Source organism: Carettochelys insculpta, chromosome 31 (assembly GCF_033958435.1).
Source record: "Carettochelys insculpta isolate YL-2023 chromosome 31, ASM3395843v1, whole genome shotgun sequence".
Classification (NCBI taxonomy): domain Eukaryota; kingdom Metazoa; phylum Chordata; order Testudines; family Carettochelyidae; genus Carettochelys; species Carettochelys insculpta.
Window position 1 is genome coordinate 14,010,204 of NC_134167.1, and position 23,731 is coordinate 14,033,934.

Consider the following 23,731-nt stretch of genomic DNA (forward strand, 5'->3'; position numbering starts at 1 on the left):
AGCTGGCGGACGGAAAGAGGGTGCAGGGACCCCGGACTTGCTGAGAGAGGACGGGGAGGGGACGGCCTCTCCCAAAGGGGAGCCGGTGGTGGAGTGTGTATTGACCTTCCAGGAAAATCTCACCTCTCACCCCCTGCCCAAAGCCTGCGCCCCCTCCTGCCCCTCAAGTCAGAAGAGTGAAGACCAGCAGAGACCAGTTGGCTCAGTCTGACCCCCTGGGTATCCCAGACCACCAACACCTCATCCCCCTGCCGTCCCCTCCGCCGCAGGGCAGGCGACACCTCCCCCCGGTTCCTTGCGTCTGACCGGCTGCAATGGGGGTACTGCTGTGGGAACCCCCATGCCCAGCACCAGTGGTGGCCCCCACTTGCTTCACAGGACAGAGATTAACCCCACCCCCCAGCCACATTGGTGGGAGCTGCCGGACCCCCACGGCAGAAGGGAACCAGGGAGGATTTACCCACTAGACCGCACTCCCTCTTCCACTGACCCAGCGGCCTGCCTGTGCTGGGAGTGACTCAGCGTCCTCCCTGGGTTTGGAGTGGCCCTGTGTTAGCATCAGCTCCGCTCTGGGGGTTCTGCCAGGCACAGCGCCCTGGGCTCCCCCACCCCACCAGCAGCCAGGGGAGCGGGCCCTGCAGAGCGCTGGGCACGGGGGCCAGGGCCTGAGGCTGCCGGTGGCATCACACAAGCTCCCCCGGCTGGTGTACGGTGGGCGTGGGCTGTTGCTGGCAGGGTGGGGGGTATGGCTGTGGCGAGCACAGCTGCCAGAGACGGGGCTCGGCTCCCCCAGAGGAGGCCAGGTGTGGTATGAGGACCACCCTCACTGCGGGGATTCCCCAGGGCTGGTGCTGCCTTGGGAAAGCAGCAGGAAAGTGCTCGCCCAAGAGGGGGCTCAGGCAGCTGGCTCGCGGGGCGGGGGGAGATGCGGCCATGCCCAGGTACCCAAGCTCCAGGGCAGCTCCTTCCCAAGGGGCCTCTGCTCTCGGGGGCCCAGGTGAGCTCCCAGGGGGTGCTGGCCCCATGCACTGAGTTTCCCGAGCCCTGCTACAGCCATAGCAACAGGCCAAGGCCAAGCAGGGCTCCTGGCCAGGGCCGGTCGGTGCCGGAGGCGCCCGCGGCTCCCAGACCGCGCCAGGGCCGGTCGGTGCCGGAGGCGCCCGCGGCTCCCAGCCCGCGCCAGCCGAGCCGGAGGTCGGGCCTGGGGGAAAGGGGCAATTCTCTCTAATACGTTTTCGTCGAGCGATTACAGCAGTGACTCTCGCAGGAATTCTGTCTGCGTCAATATTTCTGGGTAATTCTCGTCATCCCTCCACACCCGCACGCCGAGTGCGCAGAGGCTGCCTCAGCTCTGCTGTGGGCAGGCGGCACTGAGAGTTCGGGGGGCTCAGCCCCACATACCGATGGGGGCTCAGTCCCAGCCCCAGGCGGCACAGAGGGTGGCTCAAGTGAGCCCTGCGGGGGGGGCAGCTGGGGCATTTACTTCTCCGCAGGCGCTGGGGCATTTCCCCACGTGCCCTCTGCCGGCACCTGGCATTACCACGCCATCGCCGGAGCAGCTGGTGCCGGTTCCCCGGCTCGGCCAGGAATGGGTTAACGTCCGGTCATTGACAGCCCCAGGAGTGGTGGTGTGCGCCTTGGTTTCCCCACTGCCTGGGGGTGGGGGGGGGACAAGGCAGGCTCGGCCGCAGGGCTGAGTGGCACCCGGCGGCGCCCGCCACTGGCAAATCCCACCCCGGATACACAGCATTTTGGGCATCCTCCCCTGGGTCTTCCCAGCTGGGACATGGGGTGTTGGGGGGCAGTTAAACTGGGGCTGTGGGAAGCCAGGGGCGAAGGGCGCCTGGGGCTCATGCTGGAGGAAGAGGGGGACTCTCAGGGTCACCCAGAGGCTGCTCCGGAGGTGGGGCCATAAGCCCGGATACAATGCGACTCGCACGTTGGGGCGCCCTGCCCGGCACCGACGGGCGGCCGTGTGCTTCTCAGAAGCACAACAGCTGGGGGTTCAGCTCAGGGCTGGGGATGAGATCTCTGTCCAGGGTGCAGGATGAGGGCGCAGGGCTGGCGGTCTGGGTCACTGGGTCTGGCCCGGATGCGGCCTGGGGTGCTGGGACTGGCGGAGATATGGGGAGAGGGCTAGGGCTGCAAGGTGTGGGGCGAGGGCTGTGGGCGCAGGGCTAAGGGATGAAGATTGCAGCTGGGGGTGCGGGCGCAGGGCTGGGGAGAGGCTGAGGATGACAGGTTCTGGGCACAGGCTCCCTGCAGGAGAGGACACCCCCAGCCCCCTCCCACTGATCCCCACAGGCACGGCAGCCCCGGAAGGCTCTGCTGCCAGCAAGGGCAGGCCTGGGATAAGGCCAGGTCCCTGGACAGGAGCCGCTGCAGCAAGGTGGCTCTGGCCGGACGCTGGCCCCTGCGCAGGGTTTAGCGGGCTGCTGGGCGGGCACCTGGGGGGCTGTTGGCCCAGTGCTGGATGCAGCCCCTGGCTCCCCCATGCCAAGCTCCAGGGTGAGCCCCTGGCGACGTGGGGACCAGTTCGGGCAGCAGGAGGTCGCTCCCCTGCCGGGAACCAGCTCCCCCTTGCATTGCGAGGGGCTATTTATCGGAGGCGGCCCAGGCCCAGAGATGGAGGGCAGAGGAGTCCCTGGCTCGGACCCCAGGGCCCAGCCCCAGAGCTGGGGGGCACCCAGCTAGTTCAGCCAGGCCTCGGGGGCGCTGGCCGGCTCTGGGGGCTCCCAGCAGTCGAGCACGCGCCGGTTGGAGCGGAGCAGGTACTGCTGCTGGCGGAAGTAGATTTTCAGCAACCCCTTGATGGCCACGAAGGTGACGCCGCCCTGCGGAGGAGGCAGTGATGAAGCCGGGCGCTGGGCCCATGAGCCCCAGGGAGGGGGGTACCAGGCCTGGGTTCCCCAGAGCTCTGGGACACCCCGCAGGGGGCCGTTCCCGTGGCAGGGGGGCCTGGGAGCTCGGACACCTGCGCTTAGTTCCCGGGCAGCCCAGCAGCTCCGTCTGCAGCCCCGGGGATATGGCACTGCCCCCCCCATGGCTGGCACAGCCCCGCCCCAGACTCACCAGGATGGTGCGCTGCAGGCTGGAGCCCGTCCGCCGGAAGAGGAGCCTGCCCACCAGGCTGGCGACGGAGGGGAACACCAGGGCCCCGCACAGCATGCGCGAGAGAGACGGGGGATCGCTCGGGGGGCAGGACTCAGCCAGCGGCCCCGGGGGCACCGGGCAGCTGATCCCTGGAGACATGGGAAAGAGGGGGAAACTGAGGCACAGCAGGGTTACTGCGACTGGGCTGGGCTGGGCTGGGGCTCAGACCCGAACCGCCCCGTCCCTGCCAGGCCTCAGCCCCACGGCTCTGCCCGCTCCCGCGTGGCCCCGCTCGGAGCGCTGGCAGCCGGGCCCACTCCCTGCCAGCCAGGCCCACCCCCTGCCAGCCAGGCCCACCCCCTGCCAGCCGGCGCGCCCGTACCTGGCACCAGGGCCTGCAGCTTGCTGGAGTACTTCTGCCAGAGGTGCAGGACGTATTCCTCCCAGCGGACGAGGCGGCCCAGCACCAGCAGCACGGGGATGGTGGGCAGCCCCAGCAGCAGGAAGAGGGGGTCTGCCCGCTCCATCACACCCAGCCCCTTCTTGTGGCCGACCACCTGCCACCGAGGGAGTACACGGCTCAGAGCCCAGGGGATACCGGGCCTCTGGGCCAGCGGCGCAGGGCGATTCAGAGCTACTGGCAGTGCCAGCTTCCTCCTGGCACCCCCCCGCCCACACCAGCTCTATCTCCCCAGCCTGGCACCCTCCTGCCCACACCAGCTGTACAACCCCAGCCTGGCACCCCCCGCCTACACCAGCTCTATCTCCCCAGCCTGGCACCCTCCTGCCCACACCAGCTGTACAACCCCAGCCTGGCACCCCCCGCCTACACCAGCTTCACAGCCAGCCTGGCACCCTCCTGCCCACACCAGCTTCACAGCCAGCCTGGCACCCTCCTGCCCACAAAAGCTGTACAACCCCAGCCTGGCACCCTCCTGCCCACACCAGCTGTACAACCCCAGCCTGGCAACCCCCCCTCCCACACCAGCTGTACAACCCCAGCCTGGCACCCCCCGCCTACACCAGCTTCACAGCCAGCCTGGCACCCTCCTGCCCACACCAGCTGTCCAGCCAACATGGCAACCCCTTGGCCCACACCAGCTCTATTGCCCCAGCCTGGTAACCCCCAGCCCACACCAGCTTCACAGCCAGCCTGGCACCCTCCTGCCCACACCAGCTGTCCAGCCAACATGGCAATCCCCCACCCACACCAGCTGTCCAGCCAGCCTGGCAACCCCTTGGCCCACACCAGCTCTATCGCCCCAGCCTGGCAACCCCCTGTGATGGAGTCGGGGGAGTCCATGTGTGAGTCAGGCTGGATGTGGGAGACAAGCAGAGCAGCTCCCAGTGGCTAAGGATGACCCTGGGGCTACAACTGGCAGGTAACACCTCTGCCCTGAACAAAGAGCAGGGAGGAGCCGAGCTGGTTTTGAATGGGGGGCGGGGCAGCAGTTAGAGGCTGGGGGAAGAGAGAGCTGGAAGGCAGCCAGCCTGAGGAGGGGGAAGCTACACCCCAGAGGGGCCCCCCTCGGGGTCTTCTCCCCAGGACGGGTTGGAAGGACTGTCTCTGGCGGCTGCACTGACGCTCCTGTGAGAAACTGGGCATCTGTTGCCTAATAAACCTCCTGTTGTACCTGCTGAGTGAGAGTCACTCCTGCCAGCGGATGGGGTGCAGTGCAGGGGGACCCCAAACCCCAACACACTCCCCCCGCCCACACCAGCTGTACAGCCAGCCTGGCACCCTCCCACCCACACCAGCTGCACAGCCAGCCTGGCACCCTCCCACCCACACCAGCTGCACAGCCAGCCTGGCAACACCCCCTGCCGCCCACACCAGCTCTATCGCCCCAGCCCAGCACCACCCCACCCACACCAGCTGCACAGCCAGCCTTGCACCACCCCTGCCCACACCAGCTGCACAGCCAGCCAGACACCCAGCTCCATCTGCTGGTAGAGTCACTCCTGCACATCCCAGAGCCTTGCAGCTCAGCTCAGGCCCCCGTCAGAGGCGCCCCGGTACCTGCATGACGGTGATGGCCCCGTAGGTGACAGCTGACCAGTACACGGTTCCCACCACGATGCCAGCCATGGCGAAGGGGCTGGCTCTGGACAGGGCCCGGTCCACCTTGTGGAGGAAATACACCAGGGGCCCTGCAGGGAGATCAGACCCTCAGGCCACGTGCGTTCCCCGAGGAGACACCAGACGGGCCCCAGGGGCTGCCGGGGACCCACGCCCACCCCAGCGCCCGTCCCCACTCACCCAGCGTGGGGAAGGCGACGTGGTACGCGGTGCCGCACTGCGGACAGCTGACGCGGCTGGTGCTGTTGCCTTTCTGCTTCTCGTCCAGCCAGCGCTGCAGGCAGCCCTGGTGGGCCCATTTGGTGGAGCCTTTGCAACGGCAGGGGCAGATCCACTCGGCCGCCCGGTCCTCCTGCTCCGTGCAGAAGCAGAGCCAGCAGTGCCTGCCGGGAGCCAGAGCGCAGCAGGGAGTGGGGACGTGCCGGCGACTCCCCCACGGAGCGTCACGCCCGCTCGCCTCCCCCGGCGACTCCCCCACGGAGCGTCACGCCCGCTCGCCCCCCCCGGAGCACCACGCCCGCTCGCCTCCCCCCGGCGACTCCCCCACGGAGCGTCACGCCCGCTCGCCTCCCCCGGCGACACCCCCACGGAGCGTCACGCCCGCTCGCCTCCCCCGGCGACTCCCCCACGCAGCGTCACGCCCGCTCGCCTCCCCCCGGCGACTCCCCCACGGAGCGCCACGCCCGCTCGCCTCCCCCCGGCGACTCCCCCACGGAGTGCCACGCCCGCTCGCCTCCCCCCGGCGACTCCCCCACGGAGCGCCACGCCCGCTCGCCTCCCCCCAGCGACTCCCCCACGGAGCGTCACGCCCGCTCGCCTCCCCCCGGCGACTCCCCCACGGAGCGCCACGCCCGCTCGCCTCCCCCCGGCGACTCCCCCACGGAGCGTCACGCCCGCTCAACTCCCCCCGGCGACTCCCCCACGGAGCATCACGCCCGCTCCCCTCCCCCGGCGACTCCCCCACGGAGCGTCACGCCCGCTCGCCTCCCCCCGGCGACTCCCCCACGGAGCGTCACGCCCGCTCAACTCCCCCCGGCGACTCCCCCACGGAGCGTCACGCCCGCTCGCCTCCCCCCGGCGACTCCCCCACGGAGCGTCACGCCCGCTCAACTCCCCCCGGCGACTCCCCCACGGAGCATCACGCCCGCTCGCCTCCCCCGGCGACTCCCCCACGGAGCGTCACGCCCGCTCGCCTCCCCCGGCGACTCCCCCACGGAGCGCCACGCCCGCTCGCCTCCCCCCGGCGACTCCCCCACGGAGCGTCACGCCCGCTCGCCTCCCCCGGCGACTCCCCCACGGAGCGCCACGCCCGCTCGCCTCCCCCCGGCGACTCCCCCACGGAGCGTCACGCCCGCTCGCCTCCCCCGGCGACTCCCCCACGGAGCGTCACGCCCGCTCGCCTCCCCCGGCGACTCCCCCACGGAGCGCCACGCCCGCTCGCCTCCCCCCGGCGACTCCCCCACGGAGCGCCACGCCCGCTCGCCTCCCCCCGGCGACTCCCCCACGGAGCGCCACGCCCGCTCGCCTCCCCCGGCGACTCCCCCACGGAGCGCCACGCCCGCTCGCCTCCCCCGGCGACTCCCCCACGGAGCGCCACGCCCGCTCGCCTCCCCCGGCGACTCCCCCACGGAGCGTCACGCCCGCTCGCCTCCCCCGGCGACTCCCCCACGGAGCGCCACGCCCGCTCGCCTCCCCCGGCGACTCCCCCACGGAGCGCCACGCCCGCTCGCCTCCCCCGGCGACTCCCCCACGGAGCGCCACGCCCGCTCGCCTCCCCCGGCGACTCCCCCACGGAGCACCACGCCCGCTCGCCTCCCCCCGGCGACTCCCCCACGGAGCGTCACGCCCGCTCGCCTCCCCCCGGCGACTCCCCCACGGAGCGCCACGCCCGCTCGCCTCCCCCCGGCGACTCCCCCACGGAGCGTCACGCCCGCTCGCCCCCCCCGGAGCACCACGCCCGCTCGCCTCCCCCCGGCGACTCCCCCACGGAGCGCCACGCCCGCTCGCCTCCCCCGGCGACTCCCCCACGGAGCACCACGCCCGCTCGCCTCCCCCCGGCGACTCCCCCACGGAGCGCCACGCCCGCTCGCCTCCCCCCGGCGACTCCCCCACGGAGCGCCACGCCCGCTCGCCTCCCCCCGGCGACTCCCCCACGGAGCGCCACGCCCGCTCGCCTCCCCCCGGCGACTCCCCCACGGAGCGCCACGCCCGCTCGCCTCCCCCGGCGACTCCCCCACGGAGCGCCACGCCCGCTCGCCTCCCCCCGGCGACTCCCCCACGGAGCGCCACGCCCGCTCGCCTCCCCCGGCGACTCCCCCACGGAGCGCCACGCCCGCTCGCCTCCCCCCGGCGACTCCCCCACGGAGCGTCACGCCCGCTCGCCTCCCCCCGGCGACTCCCCCACGGAGCACCACGCCCGCTCGCCTCCCCCGGCGACTCCCCCCCGGAGCACCACGCCCGCTCGCCTCCCCCCGGCGACTCCCCCACGGAGCGCCACGCCCGCTCGCCTCCCCCCGGCGACTCCCCCACGGAGCGCCACGCCCGCTCGCCTCCCCCGGCGACTCCCCCACGGAGCGCCACGCCCGCTCGCCTCCCCCGGCGACTCCCCCACGGAGCACCACGCCCGCTCGCCTCCCCCCGGCGACTCCCCCACGGAGCGTCACGCCCGCTCGCCTCCCCCCGGCGACTCCCCCACGGAGCGCCACGCCCGCTCGCCTCCCCCCGGCGACTCCCCCACGGAGCGCCACGCCCGCTCGCCTCCCCCGGCGACTCCCCCACGGAGCGTCACGCCCGCTCGCCTCCCCCCGGCGACTCCCCCACGGAGCGTCACGCCCGCTCGCCTCCCCCCGGCGACTCCCCCACGGAGCGTCACGCCCGCTCGCCTCCCCCGGCGACTCCCCCACGGAGCGCCACGCCCGCTCGCCTCCCCCGGCGACTCCCCCACGCAGCGCCACGCCCGCTCGCCTCCCCCGGCGACTCCCCCACGCAGCGCCACGCCCGCTCGCCTCCCCCGGCGACTCCCCCACGCAGCGCCACGCCCGCTCGCCTCCCCCGGCGACTCCCCCACGGAGCGCCACGCCCGCTCAACTCCCCCCGGCGACTCCCCCACGGAGCGCCACGCCCGCTCGCCTCCCCCCGGCGACTCCCCCACGGAGCGCCACGCCCGCTCGCCTCCCCCCGGCGACTCCCCCACGGAGCGTCACGCCCGCTCGCCTCCCCCCGGCGACTCCCCCACGGAGCGTCACGCCCGCTCGCCTCCCCCGGCGACTCCCCCACGGAGCGTCACGCCCGCTCCCTCCCCCGGCGACTCCCCCACGGAGCGTCACGCCCGCTCGCCTCCCCCGGCCACTCCCCCACGGAGCGTCACGCCCGCTCCCTCCCCCGGCGACTCCCCCACGGAGCGTCACGCCCGCTCCCTCCCCCTGGCGACTCCCCCACGGAGCGCCACGCCCGCTCGCCTCCCCCGGCGACTCCCCCACGGAGCGCCACGGCTCCCCCAGCGACACCCTACAGAGCATCAGGGGTCTCGGCTCTCCTGGCCACGCCCCACGGAGTGCAACACACCTCGGGTGATTCTGTGGGGCACCCGCAGCCTCTGCCCCCCCCACCCCAGAATAGGAGAACCCCTAGAGGACCCAGCCCCCCCCGCCCCATGTCCAGCCCCAGCTCGGCATCTCCAGCCTCCCCCAGCCCTGGCACAGCCCCTTCCTGGGCCCCCCCCAGTGCCGGGCGGGGACTCCCGGGGACTCTGCCGGCCTGGGGAGGGGGTTCGGGCCCGGCTGCAGCGGGGAGACCCCCCAGCGCTCACCTCTCCTCGGCCATACCGGGACGCGGGACCCGCCGCCGGCTGCTGCGCTGCGCTGCGCGGCTCCTTCCGCTCCCGGCCGGGCCCGGCCCCGGGGCGGCGCCGCCCGGAGCTCACCCCGCACGCCCTGGGGCCCGGTCAGGGCTCGCCGGCGCGGGGGGGAAGGCACCTGCGGCTCTGGGGGGAAACTGAGGCACGAGGCGGGCCGGAGCTTGGTGGGCCCGTCAGCAGGCGAGGGGGCCCCCGGCGGCGCCCCGCGACCAGCGCCAGGCAGTAACCACTAGGCGGCCCTGCCCTGGGCGGAGTAGCTCACGGGGCAAGCCTGGCCTGTTGGCACCGTGGCAAAAACAGCCTGGGACTGGCCGGGGAGCCCCGTCTTCCGGGGTGACAAACCGGGCGCCCGGCCCCCCCACGCCCCACCCAACCCTCAGCCCCCGGCCCCCTCCCCGGCGGCACTAGGGACACCCCCCTGGGCTCAGATCGCTTCCCGCTGCGCCCCTCGGGTACACCCCAACCCGGCCCGGCCCCCTTGGGTGCACAACCGGGGCGGGGCGGGGCGGGGAGGGGAGGGGGCTGCAGTGGGGCAGGGGCGGGGCTGGCAGTGAGGTAGGGTTGCAGTGGGGAGTGGGGCAGTGGCGGGGCGGGGCTGCAGTGGGGCGCGGGGCGGGGCTGCCAGTGGGGCAGGGCTGCAGGGGGGCGCGGGGCGGGGGCGGGGGCGGGGCGGGGCGGGGCTGCAGGGGGCGCGGGGCGGGGCTGCCAGCGGGGCGGGGCTGCAGGGGGCGCGGGGCGGGGCTGCCAGTGGGGCGGGGCTGCAGGGGGCGCGGGGCCGGGCTCGCTGTGCAAGCCATGGGGAGCCCAGCAGGACCCCGGTGCAGCGCAACAGCCCCCACGTGACCCCGTGCAGCGCAGAGTCCGGGCCGGCCCTGGGCGTAGTGCACATGCGCACACGCCTCCCCCGCCTGCCCCCAGGGGCGCGGCAGGGAGCCGCGCACGGGCCCTTTAAGAGCAGAGCCATGACATCACCCTGCCGACGCCGGGCCGACAGGCTTGTTGCGGAAGACCCGCCCCCGCCGCCGCGTCCCATTGGCTGGCTGTCAAACCAGCCACCCCGCCTCCCCCGCGGACCCTTCGGCTTCCGGCTGTCACTCGGGCCCCAGGGAGGCGCCGATTGGCTGCGCCTAGCCCCGCCCCGTGCGCGGCTCCCGAGGGCCGGTTCGGGTGCGCAGGGCGGGTGGTTGCGGGGCAGCCGCGTCGCGTGAGACTGAGCCCAGCCCGGAGCAGCGCCCCGCCCCCCGCCGCGCCGGCCCCGCCCCGCCCCCCCCCCCGCCCGCCGCGCCATGGAGTCCTACGACATCATCGCCAACCAGCCGGTGGTCATCGACAACGTGAGCGCGGGGGGCGCTGGGGGGTCTGGGAGGCTGGTGGGGGGCAGTGGGGGGCGCTGGGGGGTCTGGGAGGCTGGTGGGGGGGCAGTGGGGGGCCCTGGGCGGCTGGTGGGGGCAGTGAGGGGCGCTGGGGGGTCTGGGACGCTGGTGGGGGGGCAGTGGGGGGCCCTGGGCGGCTGGTGGGGGCAGTGAGGGGCGCTGGGGGGTCTGGGAGGCTGGTGGGGGGCAGTGGGGGGCGCTGGGGGGTCTGGGAGGCTGGTGGGGGGGCAGTGGGGGGCCCTGGGCGGCTGGTGGGGGCAGTGAGGGGCGCTGGGGGGTCTGGGAGGCTGGTGGGGGGCAGTGGGGGGCCCTGGGCGGCTGGTGGGGGGCAGTGGGGGGCGCTGGGGGGTCTGGGAGGCTAGTGGGGGGCGCTGGGGGGTCTGGGAGGCTGGTGGGGGGGCAGTGGGGCACGCTGGGGGGTCTGGGAGGCTGGCGGGGGTGCTGGGGAGCAGCACGGGGGCCCTGGGGGGCTGGTGGGGGGCGCTGGGGTGTCTGGCAGGCTGGGGGGGAGCTGGGGGGGCAGCGCAGGGGCCCTGGGGGCTGGTGGGGGCTAGGGGCATTGGGGTGCAGCGGGGTGCACACTGGGACTCGCACTGCCACCGGCTGCTCCCTGTGTGCTGCAGGCTGCCGGGCCGGGCCGGGCGCTGCGGGTGTGGGGACCCCCTGGCGGTGCTGGGCGCGCAGGGTGGGCTGCCCCCTGGAGCTCCGAGCACGTTGCTGCTGCCTGGGTCCCGCGCTCGGCTGGGGGGGTTCCCTCGCGCCCAGCAGCTGCTGGCGGCGCTTGTACCCAGAGCGGAGAGTGGCCAGTGGCTCCATGCTGTGGGCACCACCCAGGCCCATGCCCGCTGCCTTCCCCAGCTCTCCAGGAGCCCCTGAGCCACAGCCGGGGAGCCCGGGCCCTACACGTTCCTCCAAGCTGCCCCCCCCGCGCATTCAGCCTCTGCTTGGAGGGTGGCAGCGTAATGCCCCACCGGCCTGTCAGGCCTCTGGGACATTTGTCCTGCTGCTGAATGGGTAACTCCTCCGCCCCCTTCACTTCCTCCTGTCTGGTTCAGCACCGTCCCCGCTGGCTGGAGGGGCTGTGCATTCCCACACCACCTCTTCCACAGGAGAGTCCCTGGCCCGTGTCTCACGCTCGGCATGGGGCCAGTGAAATCCAGCCTGGCTTTCCAAGCAGCCGTCCCTGCTGTCTCCCCACCTGTGGTCCTGGAGACCCGGTGGCTTCGGAGCAGCTTTCGCTTGATGTCTTTCTTAGTAGAGCCAAGGGCTCTGGGTGACGTGTGTAGAGCCCCAGCCAGCTAGGCCCTAATCGAGCGTCTAACCCTGTGGCCAGTAAAGTCCTCGGACGGCCCCGTGTCATCTGGTGGGGAGATTCCTGGGCCCCCGTGTGCCTGGTTTCCCCTGGCACACAACAACAGGGCGTGAAGTGTGGTTTACATTCCCTGGACGTGTGGTTCTGTGCACAGAAGGGGTCAGACCACAGCGTTTTCCCAGTGCCTGCCCGTTCGGGCATAGGGCGTGGCTGGAAGCCTCCTTGCTTGCTTGCTGGGAATCCTTGGCAGTGGGGCCAGGAGAAGCCGGTGAGCTGGAGATGGCAGTTGGAGCCGTTCCTGGGAGCTGGGCAGGGCAGATCTGGCCTCTGGTGACGGGGCCTCTCCCTGCTGGCTGCTGTGTTTACAGTGGCGTCTTGCAGCTGCCCTGCTGAGATGCAGCCTTCGGTGGGACCTGCCTGCAGCGTTGGGTGCTCGCCTCGGCCAGGCGGGGCTGGGCTTACTTCCTCCTTCAGAAAATGCAAGCGCTCTGGGTCAGCCAGTGAAATGAATAGGCAGCAGGTTGGAGCGTGCGTACGGAAGCATGGCACCAGGACGGTGTGATGGCCGAGCCTAGAACTGGGCTCAGAAGGAACAAGAGACGTTCCTGGGTGCTGAGATGGATGGGGACAGGGCCCCTAGGTACCCGGCTGCCAGAGGCTGGGACTGGATCACCTGGTCATTGTCATGTTCTGTGCATTCCCTCCGGGGCGCCTGGTGGCGGCCGAGGTCAACAGACCGGAGGCTGCGCTCCACAGACCTGTGGTGGGCCCAGTCCGGCTGTTCTCATGGCCTTGGGACTCAGAAGGTTTAACTCCTGATTCCACGTGACTGTGGCTGTGCTGGGTCCCCGTTTGGTGCCTCAGTTGCCCAACCAGGACAGTGCCAATAGTGAGCCGGACCCGCCTGCGGGGGAAGGCTGGCACTGCAGAGGGAGAGGGAAAGCTGCTGGGCCCATCCGGGCTCATGGTTCTTCTGGCTGTGACTGCCATGGGAGCCAGGCCCGGCCTGGGCACAGTGTGTGGGAGGGAATGGGCGGCCCAGCCTGGGGTCAGACCGGGGCTTGGCCTGGTTTGGCTGGGGACAGACATGCAACAACTGAGTCTGTGTGTGTGTCTGTTTAGCTTCTGGAGCGCTGGGACTCATGGGATGCAGCTGCATCCTCCTCCCCACCTTGCTGGGAGTCTGCCTGGCTCCACTCACTCCTTCCCATGACAGCAGGGTGCAAGGCACCTGATCCTTGAAGGCACAAGGTGTGGGGCAGAACGGAGACCCCCAGGCAGGCCTCTGCTTGCCCCTCCCAGGGCTGCCGTCTGCTGTGCCCCTTGTGCAGGCGTGGACAGGCCGGGCAGTACCTCTGCTGTCATAACCTCCCTGGGCTACAGAGGGTCGGGGGCCTCCCCCGCGGCCAGGGCTCACCTCGTGGCCCCAGCCGCAGTCTGGGCTCCCATCAGAGTCCCTGACTTGTGCCCCGATGGGACTCCCAGGGGCGCAGAGCTGTGGCGAGTGGGCATGGGGCTTAGCACGCTGCCATTTCCGGCCCTCACCCCCACTCTTCTGCTACTCACGGGCTCCGGCTCCGCCAGCCGGGGCCGTCTGGTTCTCCCAGAGCCCCGAGGTGCCTCGTGCAAAGGAGCTGCTGGACTCTGGCCCGCCCAGCCTGGGGGTGACTTGCCAGCTGACAGGAGCCCAGCCAGGCCTCCAAGTGAAAGTGACTAAGAGCAGGGGAGAAACTGACCAGCCCCTTTTCCTCCTTTCCCAAACCTGTTGGAGGGCAAAACATCCTTAGCTTAGGCTCAGCTATAACGAGCGGAGGGGCGGCTGCCACCCGCCCCCCACATCCTCACGGCAGCTGCCCCGCTCCCGCATCCCTGCAGCACCTCCGTCCCACCCCCAGCACCACTGTGGCAGCTGCCAGTCCCTGCGGCGGCTGGGCACCTCAGATCTCTGGCATGTGCCTCCTCGCGCGCCTCTCCCGATTGTACCGAGGGCCCCGAGACCAGGGGACTTGCTTGCCAGGAACTCCCACGCAGCAGCCAGGCGCTCTCCCTCTGGGCCGGCCCTGCCCCGGGCGCCCCCATTCTCACGGCCGTGGGCTGCGCTGGGTGCTGTTAACGGCTCTGTGTGTTCCCAGGGCTCCGGGGTTGTCAAGGCGGGCTTTGCTGGTGACCAGATCCCCAAGTACTGCTTCCCGAACTAGTGAGTATCTGCGCCGAGCCAGGGGCAGCGCCAGGCGGGGTCGCCCTGCAGACCCCAGCGGGAGCAGCAGCCAGCCCTAGGGGCTGGGGGTGGGGCGGCCTAGCCTTGCTGGGGAGAACTGAGTGGGGCTGTGTGAGGGCGGGGGTGTCAGGAGTGGCTCCCATGTCCTGGCATGTTGCCCCCACCAAGCCCTGTGCAGGGGTTGCGGCTGCAGTGGGAGGGGCCGGGGTGGGGCCCTTCCCGCCAGCCCCAGCACTGAGCTGCCACAGCAAGGAAAGGAGGGTCTTCCCTCCCCACCCCAGTGTCTGCAGCAGAACTGCCCTGGGACGCCTGAGACCTGAGCCCCTGCCCTGGCTTGAGCCCCCCACAGTCATGGGCACTTTCCTGCACCCCACAGCCCACACCCTGGCCCAGAGCCCTCACCCCCAGCCTGCAGCCATCACCTCCTCCTGCACCCCGGCCCAGATCCCGCACCCTGACCCCCAGCCCTTCCCCAAACCTGGGGTCCCCTCCTACTCCCCAAAGTCCTCATCCCAGCCCCACCGCAGAGTTCTCCCGGGGATGCCAAGCCAGCTCAGCTGCACCCTCTGCCCCCGCCCATAACGGCTGGCACCCCCCTCGGCTTGGGCTGTCTGACTCGCACCAGCTGATCTGCCCCCTCAGGGCGCCAGCCAGGCCCCTCTGCCCCCCGGGGCGGGGTGGAGGAGGGTCTGTTAGCTGGGAGCCGTGTGCGCTGCAGCTCCACTAACTGCTTCTCTCTCTCCCAGTGTGGGGCGGCCCAAGCACGTCCGGGTCATGGCAGGGGCGCTGGAGGGGGATCTCTTCATCGGCCCCAAGGCAGAGGTAACCGCTACCCCCGGCCTCTGGGGCTCCCCCCCCAGCTTGTGGCGCAGGCCGGGGCCAGTTCTCCAGCTGTAGGAGGTCCAAAGACTCCCAGCACCCCACAGGAGCCAGGTGCATTCTGGGAGCTGTGCAGACAATGGGGCTGGCCGTCCCGTGTGCCCCATTGGGCTGGCCTTGCAGAACCAGGCCCCGGCCGAGCGGCCGTCCCTTGCAGCCTGCGCTCGGGGAGCTGACGTGGCTTTGCCTCCCAGGACACCCACACCAAAGTGGGGCAGGGCCTGTGCTCCTTAGCAGCCTCAGACCAGCGCTGCAGGGACTGGGGTGGTGGCTGGCCCTAGGTTGGCACTGGGGGGGCAGGCGAGGGGCTCAGGGCTGGCACTGGGGGGCGCTGGGCTGCCAGGGAGGGGTCTCAGCCTTGGCTCCCTGCTCCAGAGGTGCCCTGACCTGGTTCCCCTCCCCCTGCGCTGCAGGAGCACCGGGGCCTGCTGTCCATCCGGTACCCCATGGAGCACGGCATCGTCCGGGACTGGAACGACATGGAGCGCATCTGGCAGTACGTGTATTCCAAGGACCAGCTGCAGACCTTCTCCGAAGAGGTACCGGGCTGTGGGGGCCTCTTGGCGCCTCGCTGCCAGCCCAGGCCCAGGGCCTGCCGATGAACACCGCTACCGCAGCTGGCTGGGCTGAGGCGAGAGGAGGCCTGGCCTGCCGGGGGCTGTCCCCGCGACCCCGGCTGGAGGGTGGGGGGCTATCGGCTGCCCAGCGTGATCCCCTCAAGCTGAACTCCTTGCCTCAGAGCGAGCGCGGCCGGGGGGCACCAGGCCCAGCTTCCCCTTCCTGCCTGGGCTTCCCCCTCGTCTCTGTCCTGCAGTCGACAGCCGGGGCAAGCTGGTGCCTGGGGGCGCTTGGACACCTGGCTGAAACCCCCCAGCTCCGGTTGCCCAGGCACCGAGCGAGCGTGGGCAGGTGAATTCAGCTGGATTTGAGCTGGCTCCAGCCGCTGGCTGGCCTGGGCTCGCTTCTGCCAGCTGCACCTGGTCCCAGGAGCACCGGCATACAGGCCTGTCCATGAGGGGCTGCCCTTGGCAGCAGGCCCTGCCTGCGGCCTGGGGGTTGGCTGCCCGGCTGTGCTAACTGGGTGCCTCCCTGCAGCACCCCGTTCTCCTGACGGAAGCCCCCCTCAACCCCTGCAAGAACCGCGAGAAGGCAGCTGAGGTTTTCTTCGAGACCTTCAACGTCCCAGCCCTCTTCATCTCCATGCAGGCTGTGCTGAGCCTGTGAGTACCGGCCTCTGCCCTCCCAGTGCGGGGGGAGCCCTGGCAGACACTTGGGCATTGCAGGACCTGTGCCGCTCCAGGGGGCTCAGAATCAGCCCTGGACGGCCACGAGTGGGCCAGAATCTGCAGCGTCCTTTGCCCAGCGTCCTGGGCCGAGGCCCTGCCCTGGCCGGGCGCCGCGTCGCTGTTAAACACTTGTGCCGTCACTCCCCAGAGGTGGCAGCCTCTCGGGGGTGAGCGGGTGCTGTCTCGGGCTGATGGGACACGATCCAGCATGCAGGGAGCCCCTCGCGCGGGCGGGCCGAGCTCACAGGGTTTCCCTCTGCTCCAGCTACGCCACAGGCCGCACGACGGGGGTCGTGCTGGACTCGGGGGACGGCGTGACGCATGCGGTGCCCATCTACGAGGGCTTTGCCATGCCGCACTCCATCATGCGGGTGGACCTGGCCGGGCGGGACGTCTCGCGTTACCTCCGCCTGCTGCTGCGCAAGGAGGGCTCCGACTTCCACACCTCGGCCGAGTTCGAGGTGGTGAAGATGATAAAGGAGGTAGGGGCGGGCGAGGTGCACTCCAGCAGGGGGCCCGTCCGGCGTCTGGCGCGGCTGGGCACGCCGAGGGGAAGAGCCCAGCTTTGCGGCCAAGGCGGCTCTGCCCTGCCCGGCTCTACCCGTGCTGGAAGTTCTGCCAGTTCACCCTCGCTCCTGGGACCTGGGGGAGGGCTGGCTGCCCAGAGGGGGTGGGGGGCACAGGGATACGGTCTGGCTGGGCACTGACCCGCTCTCCCTGCGCAGCGGGCCTGCTACCTGTCCATTAACCCCCAGAAGGACGAGGCGCTGGAGACGGAGAAGGTGCATTACACTCTGCCAGACGGGAGCACCCTGGAGGTGAGTGCCAAGGAGGCAGAAGTCAAGCTCTCCGTGCTGGGCTGCTGTGGGCGCTCCCCTGGCCCCAGCAGGGTTTGTTGGTTCCTTGCCAGCCGGTCTGGGCTAGTGCAGGGGGCGCTGGGTGTCAAGTGGCTCCAGCACCCCAACCCCTCGCCGTGGGGCTGGCTGGGGGTGACCTGCTCCTGGGATCCTGGGACAGCTGGGGGATGGCTTCCCCCGCGGCAGAGCTTTGGGAGCTGGTGAGGCCCCTGGAGTTGCACTTCTGCCCCTCAGCCCATGTCCTGGGGCTCCCTGTGCAGTGAACACCCAGAGATTTGGGCATACCCCCCACCCGCCCCCTCCTGTCTGCGGCACAGGGCCAACGCTGCTCTCTGGCAGGTGGGCCCGGCCCGCTTCCGCGCCCCCGAGCTGCTCTTCCAGCCGGACCTGGTGGGGGACGAGAGCGAAGGGATCCATGAGGTGCTGGCCTTCGCCATCCAGAAGTCCGACATGGACCTGCGGCGGACGCTGTTCGCCAACATCGTGCTGTCCGGAGGCTCCACGCTCTTCAAAGGTGCGGCCTGAACAACAGGCCTTGCTCTGCTGCCAGCAGCCCCTCTGCAGAGGGCCAGCCGCCGAGCTGGGCTCTCCCTGCCTGCCGCAGGCAGCACAGCACAGCACTGGGCCTAGCACCTCCTCACCCCTCTGTGAGGGGCCAGCAGCCGAGCTGGGCTCTCCCTGCCTGCTGCAGACAGTGCAGTGCTGGGGCCTGGCACCTCCTCACACCTCTGTGCAGGGCCAGCAGCTGAGCTGGGCTCTCCCTGCCTGCCACAGACAGCGCAGCCCTGGGGCCTGGCGCCTCCACGCACCTTGGCCATCACTCCTCCAAGGCAGGGAAGCCAGTAGCACTGCGCCTGGCGCTGAGACACTGGCAGGGAAGGTCCAGGGAGTAGGCGGGAAGGCCTGATGGTCCCTCAGCCCCCAGGGGAAACTGAGTCACACGCTCCCTCGGCTCAGGGCCCAGCTCTGCCATGAGAGGTTCTCTCACTTCAGCGTGGGCACTCCCTGTGCTGGCTACGCCCTTCCTGGCACTTGGTGGGGTGGGTAAGTGGCAGGCTCCTGCCCCAGGACTCTGCCCGGAGGGTGCTGCTGGCTGGGTGTGGAGCTGGGCTCTCTGCAAGGAAAGCAGGAGGCCCAGCCGGGCCCTCAAGGCAGCCTGTGCCAGGCAGCATGGTCAGTGCCCTTCCCAGGCGGGCACACGGCTCAGCCCCCAGGGCTGGGAGCCTCAGGCCGGGCCCAAGACTGGGTGATGCCCTGTGGGGGCAGCCAGGCATCACACTCTCCACCCTGCAGCTGCCAGGGTTGTTCTCCAGCACCGGCGTTAACGCCCACGTTCCTTTTCAGGGTTTGGGGACCGACTGCTCAGCGAGGTGAAGAAACTCGCCCCCAAGGACGTCAAAATTAAGGTGAGGTTGGGCACTCGCCCCCGGCTCGACGCCAGCTGCTGGCCCAGCCCTGCTGCTGGTCCTGCCCACCAGGCTGGCTCCCAGGTGTGCAGGGCCCCCACCCCTACCTGCTCCGCTGAGAGCTGGCCACAGCCTGGCACCCTCCTGTCTCCTGGGTGCCGCTCCCCCCTCCTCCCCCGGCTGCCGGCTTGCCTGAGCCACTGCCCCACAACATGGCCCCCTCCCATGGGGTGCCCCGTCAGCTGGGGGCTGAGTCCCCTTGCGGGGGTGGCTGCTGGCTGGACTGACCCCCCTGCCTCCTTCCAGATCTCGGCCCCGCAGGAGCGACTGTACTCCACCTGGATTGGGTGAGTGGCACCCGCGGGCAGCTCTCGGGCTGCGCCAGGGCCCCAGGAAGCTGGGTGGTTGGGGGTGGCCCAGGGGGCATTGGCAGAGCACCCACTGCACACGCCTGGCCGGGGAGGGGAGGGGAAAGGAAGGGGCAACCTCCAGCTAGGCCTGGCCAGCTGCTATGGGAGGTGCCCTGGCATGGGTGGGCACCTTCTGCAGGGCTGGAGACCAGGACAAGCCCTGACGGTGGGGGGGGAGCCCTGTCCCAGGCAGGGCTGGGGGGGCGGCGCGCGCCTCCAGCCCCCTGTGACTCTGCCTCTCCCCCCCAGCGGCTCCATCCTGGCCTCGCTGGACACCTTCAAGAAGATGTGGGTGTCCAAGAAGGAGTACGAGGAAGACGGGGCCTGGGCCGTCCACCGCAAGACCTTCTAGGGGGCGGGGGGCCGGGGCGGGGGCGTCCTTGCGTTACTGCTTTCCAAGCCAGGGCTGCCAGCGCCGGCCCCCCTCACTGCAGCAGCGGCGGGTGGGGCAGCCCCGGAGCCCTCCGAGCCGCTCGGCCGCGCGCGCGGCCCCCAGCCGGGCTTTGATCCCTCCCGCCCCCCACGCCCCTGGGGCTGGGCAGCCCCTCCCTGAGCAGGGCCCAGCCTGCGGGGGCTGGAGAGCCCTGCAGAGGGCAGCGTGCCCGTGGGAGCGGCTTTGGGCTGAGCGGGCTGCAGCCTGTCTCCGGCCCCTGCTGCGCTGGAGGGGTGAGAACCCCCTCTAAGGCCTGGAGCAAAGCCCAGCTGCACGGGGTGCTCAGCGCAGCGGCCCCTGCTCGGGGCTGGGGCCCATACCGGCTGCAAGGGGGCCCGGAGCTCTGCAGGCCCCTCTGCTGCTGTGGGGCAGAGCCCCTCTTCCTGCCAGGGACTCTGGCTGCCACCCACAGCCCCCCTCCCAGTGCAGTGGCACAGTCACTCGGCCCCCGGAGTGTGCTGCTCCGGCCGGGCAAGCAACAGGTTGGGGGTGCCAGCCCAGCGCCTGCACTGACCCCCTCCCCCCGCACAGCCTGGCTCTGGGGGGCCGGCCTGGCCGAGGAGCAACCTTAGAGTGGAGAGGGATGGAGCTGGGGGGAGCAACTCCGGCAGCTGCCCCCCAGCAAAGTCAGGGGCCACAGGGCAGCGGGGGGGGGGCTGAGCTCAGCTCTGGAGCCCCCCTGCATGCACGCAGCCCCCCACAGCCGGGCCTGGACCTTGGCCATCCCCGTTTGCTCCTTGCAGCACAGCTGCCGGCCCCTGCCTGGCTGCAATGTACAAAACAGCAGCTGCCTGTATTTCTTTTTTGTAAATTCATTATAGTAATAACTATGACGTAGCCCTGCGTGTCCTGGTGTCTGGCCTGGCGCCCCCTTCCTGGCCTGGCGGGTTTGGTTCCAGGTCCCTCAAGCTCTGGGTGAGAGGAGGCTGCTGCAGAGCTATATTTCTCCTACTGCCCCCAGGCTTTGCCAGCTGGGCCTGTCCCGTGTCTGCTGGGGGGACAGGTAGGACCCACTGGCTGCTTCACCAACCCAAAGAGGAGCAAAGGCTGGTGCTGGTCACCCTGCCCTGCTGGAGGAGACCCAGGCCTGGGGGTTTGTGCATGCCATAACCCAGCTGTATTGGGGTTCAGGGGTCCCCAAGCACTGCCCCGAGCTGCAGGCAGGAGTGACTGTCACACAGCAGGTAGAACAGAGTTGGAGGCGACAGACACAGCTCAGCACAGAGGGGTCAGTGCAGCAGTCAGAGACAGTCATTGCAACCCATGCTGGGGAGAGAAGCCCGAGGGGGGCCGCTCTGGGGTGCAGCTTCCCCCCAGTCCAGGCTGACTCCTTCCAGCTCCCTCCCCGCCGACCTCTTCTAACTGCCGCCTCCGACTCAAACCCCGCTCAGTTCCTCCCTGCTCTGTGTTCAGGTCAGAGGTGTTACCTGCCAGCTTAGCTCACAGCCCCAGGGGTCATCCTTAGCTCCTGGGAGCTGCTCTGCCCGTCTCTCACATACACCCACCACTCCAACACCCTTCTCCCCCCTTCCAGACCAAACTGAGCAGGGTCACTTAGCCAGTGACGTGGGGAAGTTTGGGGCCCTCCCTGCGTGACAGGCCATCAGCTATGGGGGTGTTGTTCCCCTTCACATGGGCCACCTCCATGTCCACCACAGGAGCTTGGCGTTGGCCCCTTTCATGTGATGCAGCCAGGTCAGGGGTGAGTGATCGGTGTACACGGTGAAACACCATCCAAACAGGTACGGTTGCAGCTTCCCCAGCGCCCACACCATGGCCAGACATTCCTTCTCTATGGCCATGTAGTTTTGCTCCCGGGGCAGCAGCTTCTTGCTCAGGTACACGATGGGGTGTTTCTTCCCCTTGTCATTCACCTGCATTAGCACAGCCCTCAACCGCACCTCGGAGACATCGGTGAACACCAGGAAGGGCTTGTCGAAGTCTGGATTTGCCAGCACTGGGGCCCTGACCAGAGCCTCCTTCAGCGCGCAGAGGGCCTCTTGGCACTGCTCGGTCCAGACCACCTTGTCAGGCTTTCCCTTCTTACACAGCTCTGTGAGGGGGGCTGCGATGGAGCTAAAGTGGGGCACAAACCTCCGGTAGTACCCCGCCATCCCAATGAAGGCCTGGACCTGCTTCATAGTCTGGGGTGTTGGCCAATCTCTGACAGCCTCCACTTTAGCTGGCTCCGGCTTTAAGCAGCTGTTACCCACCTTGTGGCCCAGGTGGGTCACCTCAGCCATCCCCACCTTGCACTTCCCTGCCTTGATAGTCAGCCCGGCCTTCTGGAGTCGGTCCAGCAGCTGCTTGACCTGGGACACATGGTCCTCCCACGTCTGGCTGAAGATGCAAATGTCATCCATGTAAGCCAGGGCAAAGCTCTCCAGCCCTTTCAGTTGCTGGTCTACCAGGTGCTGGAAGGTAGCGGGTGCCCCCTTCAGGCCAAAGGGCAGGACCAGGACCTCAAAGCCCCACACAGGTGGGGAAAGCCAACTTGAGCTGGGCATCATCATCCAATGGCACATGTCCATACCCCTTGGTGAGGTACCAGGCTCCCCCCAGCTTGTTTAAGAGGTGGTCAGGCCTGGGCATGGGGTAGGCAGCCGATAGAGTGATGGCGTTAAGCTTGCAATAGTTCACACACCCCTGGACAGCCCCATCTTTTTTAGGGACTGACACCACAGGAGAGGCCCAGGGGCTGGTGGAGGGTTGGATCACCCCCAGAGCCAGCATGTCTTGGACCTCCCATTCTATGTCCTGAGCTGTCTTCCTCCCAGTCAGGTCCCTCTCTCTGCACAGCCACACAAGGAGTCAGGTGTAATCCCTCTCCCCGCCGTCCCCCGGCTGCCAACTCACCTGCCGAAGTGCAGCGCCGCACGGTTCCCAGAAATCACTTAGTTCTGCCTCTGGCCCCCACCAGCTCTTGCATGTCTCCTTCTACCGCGCCCAGTCAGTTGCAACTGGGAGCTCATCCACAGGTGCAGTGTATCCCACCGCTGCCACCAGTGGGATGGGGTTCAGGGTCCCCAAGCACTGCACCCCATCCGCAGGCAGGAGTGACTGTCACACAGCAGGTAGAACAGGGAGTTTATTAGGCAACAGAGGCTCAGCTCAGCACAGAGGTGTCAGTACAGCCAGCAGAGACAGTCATTGCAACCCATCCTGGGGAGAGGAGCCCGAGGGGGGCCCCTCTGGGCTGCAGCCTCCTCCCAGCTCCCAACTGCTGCTTCTGCTTCAAACCCAGCTGGGCTCCTCCCTGCTCTGTGTTCAGGTCAGAGGTGTTACTTGCCTGCTTAGCTTAGAGCCCCAGGGGGCTGCTCTACTTGTCACACCCCCTCATCCCCTCTCACCAGCCCCCTCCCTGCCCTTGGGTCCCCCACATCCCACACTACCAGGCATGTGGCCCCCTCCCTGTGCACCTGGGCTGCTTGCCCCCTCATCCCACGGGCCAGCCTGCTTTAGTTCACTTCCACTGCCCCGAGCTCTGCCCCAGGCCCCCTGCAGGGAGTACTCCAGCCAGACTGCAGGCCTCTCCCCACCTAGCCAGCTGGGGGCCTGGAGGGCACGGCTGCTGTGATGGGGTTCCGGGGTCCCCCAAGCTCTGCACCCTGTCCGCAGGCAGGAGAGTCTCTCACTCAGCAGGAAAACAGCAGGTTTATTAGCCAACAGGACACAGCATCATACAGAGGAGTCAGTACAGCAGGCAGAGACAGCCAGTTCAATCCATGTTGGGGAGAGGAGGCCCCGAGGGGCCCCCAGAACTGGGGCCTTGCCCCCTCCTTTGTCTCTCTCTCTCTCTCCCAGCCCCGACTAACTGCTTCCAACTCCCAGTTCCAATTCAAACCCCTCAGGCTCCACCTCCTCCTTTGTCTGCAGTACAAAGGTGTTACCTGGTCATCAAGGTTACCCGCAGCAGGAGCCCCACACCCTCTGTGAGCCACACACACAGGTATCCCCCACTCCATCACATCTCTCCCCACTTCCAGACCGAACTGAGCAGGGTCACTCAACTGGTGACCTGGGGAAGTTCGGGGCTCTCCCCTCGTGACAGGGCATCGGCTGTACCCTCAGTGCTCCCCTTGATGTGCACCACCTCCACATTATAGTCCTGCTGGGGGAGGCTCCAACTCAGGAGCTTGGTATTGGCCCTTTTCATGTGATGCAGCCGGGCAAGTCCCTTTAGTTCCCTTGGGTTGGTTGGTCTCGCTGCTTCGGCCCCGGTCCGTCAGCCACGTTCTCAAGTTGGGCGGGCAGAGCCCATACAGATGCTGCAGCACCAACAGATCAAACAGGTCTTTTGTGGTCTGGGTCCTGCCCCATCTGACCACCAGTCCATACAGCTGCTCCAGCCAATGTCTGGAATTCAGTTACAGTCCAGTAACGGAAGGTACAAATGCTTCCATCCTTGGCATTTAGCCAGACCACCACAATGGCTGTGTGCCTCAGTTTCCCCTTCCATGCCACACAATAGGTTTGGAATGTTCCTCCTCATGTGAGAGGTTGCAAGACTAGTTACAGGGAACAATGG

At 69.4% G+C, this 23,731-nt stretch overlaps 2 protein-coding genes across 3 annotated transcripts in view; one reads left to right on the forward strand and one right to left on the reverse strand.

The window, feature by feature from the left end:
* LOC142004378 (E3 ubiquitin-protein ligase MARCHF5-like) overlaps window positions 1–9,650 on the reverse strand; it is a 31,768-nt gene extending 22,118 nt beyond the window's left edge. Inside the window, exons 1-6 of one of the 2 annotated variants that reach the window (XM_074981999.1) lie at window positions 8,982–9,645; window positions 5,354–5,556; window positions 5,114–5,244; window positions 3,476–3,650; window positions 3,073–3,242; window positions 1,271–2,834 (exon numbers count right to left, since the gene is read on the reverse strand). In XM_074981999.1, coding sequence (XP_074838100.1) covers window positions 2,691–2,834; window positions 3,073–3,242; window positions 3,476–3,650; window positions 5,114–5,244; window positions 5,354–5,556; window positions 8,982–8,995 — 837 coding nt within the window. In that variant the 5' untranslated portion in view covers window positions 8,996–9,645 and the 3' untranslated portion in view covers window positions 1,271–2,690. Of the gene's footprint in view, window positions 1–1,270; window positions 2,835–3,072; window positions 3,243–3,475; window positions 3,651–5,113; window positions 5,245–5,353; window positions 5,557–8,981 lie in introns of those variants that run through there. The other variant, XM_074982000.1, reaches the window with a different exon arrangement.
* Window positions 9,651–10,212: 562 nt separating this feature from the next.
* On the forward strand, window positions 10,213–20,040 carry ACTR1B (actin related protein 1B). Its single transcript, XM_074981992.1, has 11 exons — window positions 10,213–10,363; window positions 13,847–13,911; window positions 14,679–14,754; window positions 15,225–15,350; window positions 15,907–16,031; window positions 16,363–16,579; window positions 16,823–16,915; window positions 17,294–17,468; window positions 18,299–18,360; window positions 18,667–18,707; window positions 19,020–20,040. The coding sequence occupies exons 1-11, from the start codon at window positions 10,316–10,318 to the stop codon at window positions 19,120–19,122; spliced, it is 1,131 nt and encodes a 376-aa protein (XP_074838093.1). The 5' UTR covers window positions 10,213–10,315; the 3' UTR covers window positions 19,123–20,040.
* Window positions 20,041–23,731: the final 3,691 nt, after the last annotated feature.

What these genes read in the sequence shown, in the direction of transcription:
- ACTR1B (XM_074981992.1), top strand. Translation starts at nt 10,316, where the DNA reads ATGGAGTCCTACGACATCATCGCCAACCAGCCGGTGGTCATCGACAAC. An exon ending in AGCCGGTGGTCATCGACAAC is followed by an intron (nt 10,364 to 13,846) that starts GTGAGCGCGGGG and finishes GTGTGTTCCCAG; the next exon opens with GGCTCCGGGGTTGTCAAGGC. An exon ending in ATGCAGGCTGTGCTGAGCCT is followed by an intron (nt 16,032 to 16,362) that starts GTGAGTACCGGC and finishes CCTCTGCTCCAG; the next exon opens with CTACGCCACAGGCCGCACGA.